This window comes from Octopus bimaculoides, chromosome 9 (assembly GCF_001194135.2).
Source record: "Octopus bimaculoides isolate UCB-OBI-ISO-001 chromosome 9, ASM119413v2, whole genome shotgun sequence".
Classification (NCBI taxonomy): domain Eukaryota; kingdom Metazoa; phylum Mollusca; class Cephalopoda; order Octopoda; family Octopodidae; genus Octopus; species Octopus bimaculoides.
In genome coordinates, this window is record NC_068989.1 from 33,697,144 (window position 1) to 33,708,131 (window position 10,988).

The following is a 10,988-nucleotide window of genomic DNA, read 5'->3' on the forward strand; positions in this document are numbered from 1 at the left end:
GGGATCGTTTGCCAGTGCCCCTGGGCCGGCTTGCGGGTGACACATGAGGTTTTTCGAGCGGGATCGTTGCCAGTGCCCCTGGACTGGCTCTTGTGCGGGTGGCACATAAAAGACACCATTTCGAGTGTGGCCGTTTTCGTGCAGGTGACACGTAAAAGCACCCACTACACTCTCTGAGTGGTTGGCGTTAGGAAGGGCATCCAGCTGTAGAAACTCTGCGAAATTAGATTGGAGCCTGGTGTTGCCATCCGGTTTCACCAGTCCTCAGTCAAATCGTCCAACCCATGCTAGCATGGAAGGCGGACGTTAAACGATGATGATGATACAAAAGTTAGTTAATATTTCTTTTGTGGGGAAAAAAGTAAAGCATCCTACTTTACATTATGTAATCTTCATCCACTTAAAGCGTTTCTGGTGTTGGCACTCTTGATCGTTTGTCTTTTCTGTTTTGTAGAGATATCTGAATTCAAGCAAATGTCTCTCCCACACAATTTTACTTTTCTCTCATTACATTTTGAAGGAATAACCTACTCTGAATTGTGTTGGGACATTTGCTCAGCACTATTAAAAGTTACTAAATTTTGGGGCCTCTTGCAGTTTGGGATATAGTAGGAAAAAAATCCTGACAGTATATTTGATATTTATATCTAACCAAGTATCACCACTGTTTATTACCTGGTCTACTACTCGTTAATAGTTCATCATCTAACTCAATTTATTTACATCACCTGTAGAATTGTTGTAATTGTTATAAAGGGTGGTCCATTTCTGTGTATATTGTTGAGAATAAATGGACAGGAAATTAATTAATCAGTCTGAAGTGGTTACCTAGCAAATTTCTTTTCAGCTGTTAGATTATTTCATCTGTTTTCAATTTTGATTTCTTTTTTTAATGCTTTTATTCATTTTTACAATGAATGTGGCACATATATATGTTCTGCAAGTTTGACTATACTGACATACCAGTCAAAAAATAATATTCAGCTTTGGTTTTAGTATAGAGACAATAATTTCCTTACCACATCATCACTGGGCCATGCTGACTTTCACCACTCTCTCTTTTTCTTGTATAAAAATTCCCACTTCACATATTTTCCATTGTTTCACATCCTGTTTTGTAAGCTTGCCTGGCATATATTGCTGGAAGTGTCCAAGAGGAGTCTTATTTTAAATAATTTTCTTCTACATGTTGTGATATACTACTATTTGCCTAATATGAAAATACTGATACAGCATTAAAAATTATATCTATGTTAGGATACTAGAAAGACAGAAGTCACCTATGAGTTCATTTGTGCTTTACTAATTACTAATTTTGGTTAATTTCCTAAATCCCATTATCATAGTTCTTTTAAGAAAAAAAAAAAAAAAAAAAAGAAACCCATTATTTTATCCAGGATTGTAGAAGTCTGTATTTTGTACTCTAGTTTCTTTTGTTTATATCCTATGCAGTGATTATCCCTGACAGTTATATGAAGGATTAGAGTTGGATTAAACAAAAGAAAATAGTCAATGGGATTCAGCTATCAAGAAGATTGTGATTGGGCCTAGTTTTTAAGTTTCCTTCCTTTTTGAAATTAGTCCACTGGTGCTGTCACTATTGGCACAGGAATTAGTTTCACTAGTAGAAATAGAAACATTCAACTCCAAGTTTTTGTTGCATTTTTCATTTGCTGCAACAGTTTCTTCCTTCCAAAATTTCTAAAATTTGGTTTCACTCCTACTTCTTAATTGGAAGGTGCTATTAGTTTTTAAAAAGGCAAAAAATTCTGGAAATAAGAATTAAAAAATGTGAAAATTAGCCAGAACATTCGGTGAACACAAAATTCACATTATAGTAATGTCCGGCAGTATATAACAAGTATTACTACTAATGTAGTAATGAAATTTATGTTGATGTTTTGGTTTTAAAATGTTTAGGCAAATACATGTGGTAACATATGATCAAAAGTAGTCTCAGGCAGCTTACTAATGAAAGAGTTTAGTGATTGTTTTAGCTAATAAAAACAATAGATTTGACAAATTGAAGTTTAGTTAATTGGTAGAGAATTTGGGCTTTTCAGCCAACTTGGACGTAATCAGGATTATATTTCTTACTTTCCCCACCTCAATTATCTGATTTTTTTTTTCAATATTTTGTCCGAAGCTTATTTGATTATGAGCAAATAGTTTAATGTTTTATTGCAAACTTCATTACAACAATTTTCATGCTATTTAATGTAGATAATGTGGAGGAAATTGGGGACGTATTTAAATGAGATAATTTTAATGATCTTTTGAGTACATTAAAAATATAATTGTAAAAGCATTTCTCAATGCATTCTAATTTCTTCTGATTCTGATATAGATCTTTCTCTGTTGTCATAGGTCATGAATTATATAAGAGTCTGAAAAATTACAGTAGAGAAAATGATATACGTAACAATAGAAAGAGAATAGTTGAGTGGCTTCAACAGCTTCCTCTTTTTTTTAATGATTGGAATGAAGATAACTTTGGAGTAGAAAATAGTAACTGTAAGGAGTTTCAACCAGCTGAGAATAATATGAAGAGGATGCCAACACAGTGCATTTCTAATTTTCCTCTAAAAGAAAATGTTTGTGCTCATTATGATCTCATTTCTGTATCAGAGACTTATTCAATTCATTCTGAAGTTGTCAACAGTGACTGCATTTACTCAAAAAAATGCTTGAGGAAAGAACAAAATACCTTTCTTTCTACAACAGCATCAAACTCCATATGCGATGTTACCAAAAGAACATTGAATCCAAGAAAACAATCAACTTCTTATAAAAGACTTCAACAGCAAATATCAAAAAGTATTGAAAAATTTAAAAAGTTCAGAGCCAAAAGAGAAAGAAATGTTTCCTCAAGTGTAAACATAACTCCAAAGAATTATGTTATTGACTTAACTTCTCGTAAGTCAGTCTCTCTTCAGCAAGCATACACTACTGATGCATTTAGTAAAAAAAGAAAAAGCAACAAAATACTTGGAACTGAAAAATTCTTAATGAATTTGAGTGATGATAAAAGTAAAAACCAGGAGAATAAATCCAAAGTTTGGGATGACTCAAAACTGCCGAACATTGAGAGTATACAAACAAGAAGCAAGCAGAATCTGTATGAATTGAGAAGTAAGAATTCTGAAAGTGCAGTTACTTTGCCACCAGCTTTCATAGCTGGAACTCCTTTTCTAAATATACATCATGGCCAGTTAGCAAAATACATTAAATGCAATAAAAACCAGTCATCTTTGTATGATATTCATAAGAAATTTGAAAATGGAATAGATGTTATAGACATCACTAGTGATCTTTCTTCTCAGTTTAATTTGAATAATTTTAAAAGCAGATAATTTTGTCATTAAGGGGAACATTTCCCATGAGCAATTAAATGCTAATCTGATGTACTCTACAAGATATCAAGGTATCAGGTGTCTACTCTTTGCAATATTCATGGTGAGTTTATCAACTGTTAAGCCATGAGGAATTACTTGCAAGATATACAAAAGTAACAAGAAGGACATACATATATAAGACTTACAAAGGTGTATGTATGTTTATGCATTTGTATTATATCATCATCACATAACATCCATTTCCTATGCTGACATGGGTTGGACAGTTTGATAGGAGCTAGCAAGACTTGGGAACCACACCAGGCTCCATTGTCTGTTTTGACATGGTTTCTACAGCTAGATGCCCTTCCTAATGCCAACCACTTTACAGAGTGTACTGGATGCTTTTTACATAGCACCAGCACCAACAGGGTTACCAAGCAACTTACAAGACAAAATTTTTTGGCTGGGGAGGCAGGTAATATAAGGCAGGGGTGGCTTTTTGCCAGTTGAGAGATTAATGGTAAAGAAGGATAAGGATAAGTGTCTTGTTGTAGAGTAGCTTCATGGATGTCCCAGTTGGAAAAGAAAGGAGAGAAAGTTAGTAAGATAAAGAGAACAGATGAATGAGAGAGTAAGATAAAGCGAGTAATAGTGAGAGAGATGGTGGTGAAGATGTGTCAAGGGATGCTCTTGAGGGACATTGGGGGTGGTGAGAATAAGTGAGGTGATACAGAGGTTTGGAGTGGATGAGCGGGCAGGAAAGAGGTGACTAGCAAATGATGGAGAGAAATACAGGAGGGGCGGGTGGGAGGAGTGTCTTCTATTATAGCTCTGGACCAACCAATGCTTTGTGAGTGAATCTGATAGACAGAAACTGCACAAAGCCCATTGTGTGTATATGTGTATGTGTCTGAATGTTTACATTGTGTGCTTCACATGAAAAAGCACTGCAGACAGTGAAGTCAGTTTATATTTCCCTTTTAATATATCATCCAGTAGTTCTGCATTTTCAAAGGCAAGTGGTATGTAAGTTCTTTTACCTGAAGAATGGATGAGGGTTAGCAACAGCAAGGACAGTATTGTTTGAAAGAAAATCACTTTTTGATGTTGCTGCTACAAGCACCTTATTTCACCTTAAAATAACTACCTACAATTTTCTTATATTAGTGTTTTCATACACATAAAGTAACTCTTTTCCAAAAGTGCTGTTTTAAATGGAAGAAGTTTTAGTCAATAATTCATATACCAGGATTATACCAAAAGTAATGCAAAGGCTGTCTTAACTTTTTTTATTAACTGACATAGGTCCTTTAAATTGCTTATGCTGGTAGAATACCTCTTCCTTTCTAGTAACTTTTCTCTTCCTTATATAATAATAGGTTTCAAAGAGAAAGCAATATGCCATTACTGAGTTTTTGATGAAGGAATGGTACAATCTGTCTGACCTCTACAGAAGGTTACATGGTGTTTATAGAGATGACACCATTGACAAGAGTAATGTGCATGGATAAATAAGGAGGTTTAAAGAAAGGAAAACCAATACTGATGACAAACCACAGAGTGGGAGACCACCAACTGTGACCTCTGACATGAATCACCAGTGAGTGGAGGAATTGGTTTGGGCAGACAGACAAGTTGCAATCTATGAGATTACTTCTCAGCTGGATTGTGGTCAAAATGCATTACAGAAGATGGTGAAAACTTTGGGTTCAAAAGCCAGCAATTGGCAAACAAAGTCTTTGATGGTGAAAGACTTTGGGTATCAAAAAGTATGTACAAAGTGAGTACCTCAACAGCTTCCACCTGATTTACAGGAGAGAAGGGTGGAAATTTGCTCTGATCTGCTGGAGACATTTAAAAGCCAGTGAAGATATGTTTTTTTTTTATGATCTAGAAATGAAGGCTCAGTCTGTAGAATGGTGTTACATTTCTTTTCCAAAGCCCAAGAAGTTCAAAAGCCAGCAGTGGGCAAAGAAAGTCTTTGATTTTCTAGAATGTGATGTACTATGAACAGCAAGTTGTACATTGAGAAACTATTGCAGATCAGAGCAAATTTCCATCCATCTATCCTTTAAATCAGGTGTCAGCTGCTGAGGTACTCACTTTGCACATGCTTTTTGATACCCAAAGTCTTTCACCATCTTCTGTAATGCATTTTGACCACAATCAGTGGAGAAGTAACCTCATGGTTTGCGACTTGTCTGTCTGCACAAATCAATTTGCCCACTCATTGGTGATTAGGAAGAAGAGACCAAACAAGAATCTGAAAATGATCTACATTCACCAAGATAATGTATGACCACATCATATTTGGCAACAAATCAAAGAATCAGCAAACTGGGCCTGTCAGTGGTCCACCATCCAGCATACTGCCTTCATCTGACATTCTGAGACTTCTATCTGTTTTTTTTTTCCCATGAAGGACAGTGTTTGGAGACAATGATTTGATGACACAGATGAGGTGAAAATGGCTGTTAAGAATGGGTACAACAGTGCTTGCCTAATTTTTTTTAAAGAGGATTCAATTGTTACTTCAATCATGGTGCAATCACTCCTCTTGTAATGTAGATTGTGTTTTGTAATACTTTTGTATAGAATAAGAATTACTCTACCAACGTGCAATTTGAACAACCGGTATCAGTTAATGATAATGTTATACCCACTTTTGTATTACTTCTGGTACAATTCTTTATAATTTATTGATATTAATTAAAAGTGTAAGCTGAAGCAAAATACTCTACTTTTCTTTTACTTCAAGAGCTATACAAACAACTCAATTTTTAGGATTTCTTATTAATCAGCTATAGCTTATTTTTTTCATTTTAAATTGTTATACATAAAATATACATATGTTGGGCTAGGTTTTTGTTAATAGTGATTTCTTTTTCTCACATAATCCCTCTCCTGATGTAACAGAGAAAGATGAGAAAAAAGATGGTACAGATGGTCTCAAGAGCTGTTCAGATATTAAAGAATGCGAACCTGCTGATTTAGGTAATTTTTAATCTCTCTCTATATATAAAAGAGTTTGTGTGCATTTAAAAACTGAGTTGCTGATTTTGACATATGGTTACCAAATAAACTTTATTTTAATCAACATATTTTTTATGTTATCTAACAACCAGCTTTAGTTATTTGAAAGACACTGCTCTACAGCAACGAGGTTTCATTAGAAAGTGAAAATAGTTTCACACTTTCAATTTGAACCAAAATTACAAAGTGTTGCATTACAACTGATGATGTGTGAATAATGAAAGTAATGTTTTTCCGAATTAGTCACATCTGTACTATAATAAAGAAAGCTGCTTATCATCTATCTATATATATATTGGGTCACCCCATAAGTAATGTGGTTTTTTCAATTGCATGAACCAAAATTTGGAGGGGGATGGAATAAACTACCTGAATCAACTTGTTATTAAAGCAGTAGTAATTTTACCTTGTTCCTTATTCTTAGTGCAAGTTTTGAAGAGTGCAGTTCGATTTTAGCAGTTATTTTTTTTCAAACCTATGATGGAAGTGAGCATATTCGGCATACTTTGCTTTATGAGTTCAATGAAGGTAACAATGCATTGGAAAGTGTGAGGAATATTAATGCAGAATATAGTGATCGGACAATAAGTATAAACCAGTGTCAACAGTGGTTCCAGAAATTCCAAGCTGGAAACTACAGCCTAGAAGACTAGCCTTGTCCTGGAAGATTTGTAGAGCTTGACAAGGATGTCCTGCAAACCCTGGTGGAACAAAATCCCTTTGTAACTGTTGAGGAACTTGCAGAGAAGCTTGGATTTGGTCGTTCAACCAGTCGTTCAAGTCAGTGCTAGAACAACAAAATAATCATCTTTGGTTTCAAGGCAAAAGATGTTCTTCCATCAGGATAATGCTCGGCCACATACAGCAAAGATGACATTCCAAACGCTGGAGCAGTTTGAATGGGAAACGATGCCCCTGCCACCATATTCGCCGGACATTGCCCCATCTGATTATCATTTATTCTGCAGTCTTCAAACTCATTTGGATGGAAAAAGTATGAATTCTGCTCATAAGAAAGGAACAAATAATGCAATGTAGCTGTAGGTCATAACACCTGGGCAATGCTAGGATGCATTGCTAGGACTTAATAAATTACTCCTAATTTGATGATGAAGAAAAAAGATATAATTTATGGCTATATGCCATAAGTTACTGTATACCTCTTGATAAAGCAACAGATGTAGAGAGAAAGATTTTCTTGTGTTTTTTACTCAGCCAATCTTTGGAAGGAGTTACTTCAAAATAAATGACTAATTGTGCAGTATCTATTAATGAATGTGTCTCAAATACAAATCCTTGCAAGCCCTATGACTTTGATCTATTTTGAATTTCTTGCAGTTATTTCACTTACATCATTAATTTCCTTGGAATAAATATGTATGTTGATATTTCATTATCCTCTCGATAAATGTAATATTTTCTACCTACATAAGAAATCTATATTTGTTGGGATAAAAACTATTGGAGTACTGATCTATGTTTGATAAGTTCAAACCCAACAGAGTTATTGTGTTATGTTCCTCTCAGTATTACATTACATTCCTTTGTGTATTTAGCTTTAAAACTAGCTACTTTTTAATTATATATTCAAGAATTATATGAATTTCTAAATTTGCTGAAATATCTAAGAAATCTTATTTTGAGAAAACAATATTAAATCAACTTCTATTTACTCGCCTATGAAAAAATAAAATACATTAAAAATGATAAAAGAACCTAACTATTAGGTCATCTTGCAGGCACCATTATTTTTTTTTTGTAATTATTCTGAATTAGGTATCATATTATCTTAGTATAACTTCTTTTCTGTAAAGTAGCATCATTTTACAAGTTGGAGATGAATCAAGCCATATGTCTGACATTGTCTGAGTACTTGGTTGTTGTCTATCAGTGGTCTGAATATATCTATTTTATCAGTCAACAACAGTTGTAATGAAACATTTTGACCTCACTCCACTATTTAGAAAATACTGTTTTATAGATTCTTACATAAAACAACTGTAGTATCTTTTGTGATTCTCCATAAGTATATTATTTTGTATTACATTGCAATGATATCTATTATTATGAATTGTATTTTATTGATTTTGACTTCATATTGTCTCTAGATGAGTTGAAATTTGAATTTAAAAAAAAAGTGATGGTCACATTTGGAATGCTTATTAATGTATAAAAAAATCTCTGGTTTCATAAAAAGATGGGATGGTTTTAGGATGCTTTTGTTTGCACTAATGTTTGAGGAATTGATTAATAAATTGTGATTCCTTGCTAACCTGTTGGTTTAAGTTTGAAGAAAGAAATTCATCAGACTGGTTTGCTTAGCAAGTAGAGGAGTCTAACAAAATACTTTTTATTTTTTCTTTATTTTTATTGCAACAATAAATTTTGGCTGCTTTGTGTTCAGTTTTGTTTTATTGTACTTAAATATTAATTGTAACAAATTTCATTACAAAGAGACTTAGTGTTTTTTCAATAGGATTAAGGCCAAGGATTGAAACAAATTTCATCTGTAAATACAATTATTGATCTATATTCAAATTCATGTTTTTGTTGTCTTCAAAACACATGTTAATATAACTCTCTTACTAAACCTACCACTACCAAGATTGTTGAAATATTACCTGTCACTTCATTCTGACCCTAGTGTCTCTTAGATTGTCTTTTCATACTTTCATCCCGTATTCTTATTTTCCTGTCTTAAACACATATTATTGTCAAATTTACTTCTAGTGTGTAATGTACTCTCCACTTTTACTTTCTTTACTGCTATCTAGCTCTCTTTCAATGCTTAATTCATTCCTACATTTGAGCAACACGATAAAATTCTTCGTAACTGTGACAGGTGCATCGTCTCTGATAATCTGCATCATGATGTCACATATATAATATTACCAAACTTGTATTTCAGCTTCTATGACCTCTTTTGAAGTACTGTGTTCATGTCTGGCATGGTACTACTGATAGACATAAATTTAAGATATTTATTTTAGACTGTAGCAACAAAGTTGATTGGAAAAGATTCATTCACTACAACAAATGATTCTTTAATGCTGCTGCTTTTACTATTACTACAGCCTTTACTTCTCTGAACCAGCAAGCTGCACACCACCTTCACCCTAGACTTTTTTCTATTTCATTACTTCCATTGTGTCTTGCTCCACCCTCGAATTCTTCACTAAACACTTTTCAATCCTTCTTCCCCAGAACTTCAATCCTCTGGAGACTCCTCTCCACATCATATTTCTCATATAGGTATCAATCTACAGAAGTTCAAATTGACTGTCAAAAGCATTGGTCTTACTTGGTTGAAAGGACCTACAAAGGTCATGTGTGCAATTCCTATTCTGTGCATATGAATAATTTAAAAAATTAACATTTACAGATATGATTTTGTTTGGTTTCTCCTTAGAGGCTTATCTCATATAGCTAGACCTCATTGTCATGGTACATGAGCTTAATTTTTACTGAACTGCCTGGAAAAGGCAAAAGAAAGCATGATTTCAGTGGCTCAGTTGATGAAATTCTACATCAGTCAATTTTTATTCTTTTTATTTCAAGAAAGATAAATGTAAGCAGAGAAAGTTGTACTAAAGAATTGAAGTACTGAGGAAGAAAGTTTGAATAGAATATTTGGTACAAGGAATGGGAAGTAGTATACAGGTGTTAATGTTAGAATCAAAATTAGATTTAATAAAGGTGTAGTGAAATCTCTCTCACGGGCATTCAATCACAAATGATAACGAAGCTGCTAACATCTAGTCTTCGGCTGCCTTGGACCCTTCTGTGCACCATCCTGATTGGTTCTTATTTGCGTGGCAATTGTCCCCATGTTCTGCTTGTTAAGGGTGCATTACGTCCAATCGTGGCCTTCAGATAAGGTCACGTGAGAGAGAGTTTTTCTGGGTTTCCGGTGAGCCCTATTTCAGCTATAAATAAGCCCGATCCAATGATGATAGTAGTCTTCGATTCCAGATCTCTCACAGGTCTGGTCGCTGACCACACATACAGAACACAGCTACAGCCAGTTTCAGCGCCGACGTCTTCACCACCTATGTACTGACTACCACAATGTCGTGCGCCAGCAACCCCACCACCAGGTGCACACCAATATCAACACACTCGGTTTTATATCGACACTGTTTGAGTGGATTGTTTCCACCACGAGCAACAGTCAGAACTAACCAGTGAGAATATTCCATATCAGGTAAACGGTCACAGCATTTGACGCTCAACACACATATTGTGATACCACAGCTCTGCTACTTGGCCACAACTTCCTGCATATGAACATTCTAAATCTTGTGTAACTCTTATACGAACTGGTTTTCTCTATCTCAGTGTTTGAAGACTTTTTACAGTCTATGTTACAGACACTCTTTCTATGTTCTGTGTTCCTCTCACACACACACTTGTACACTCACATATTGTACACACACTATTGCTTATACGACTGTCCGTTATTCCACATTGTTGTATACATTCTCTTGTACACGAAGGACTGACTTATCTACTGTGTTATATATGTCGCATGCACGCACACAGACACAAATTTTCACTATGTTAATAAACTTACTCCCTCTCTCTCTCTCCCTCTCTCTCTCTCCCTCTCTCTCTCTC

The 10,988-nt window shown here is 34.6% G+C and overlaps 1 protein-coding gene across 5 annotated transcripts in view; it reads left to right on the forward strand.

The window, feature by feature from the left end:
• Nucleotides 1-10,988, forward strand: part of LOC106871917 (uncharacterized) — a 122,492-nt gene that overhangs the window by 49,561 nt on the left and 61,943 nt on the right. For 3 of the 5 annotated variants that reach the window (XM_052970578.1, XM_052970577.1, XM_052970579.1), the window contains 2 exons: nt 2,368-3,132; nt 6,255-6,332. The exons of 1 other annotated variant lie outside the window; for it this stretch is intronic. In XM_052970578.1, the coding sequence (XP_052826538.1) occupies nt 2,368-3,132; nt 6,255-6,332 (843 nt within the window). The remainder of the gene's footprint in view (nt 1-2,367; nt 3,133-6,254; nt 6,333-10,988) is intronic. One more of the 5 variants, XM_052970581.1, reaches the window with a different exon arrangement.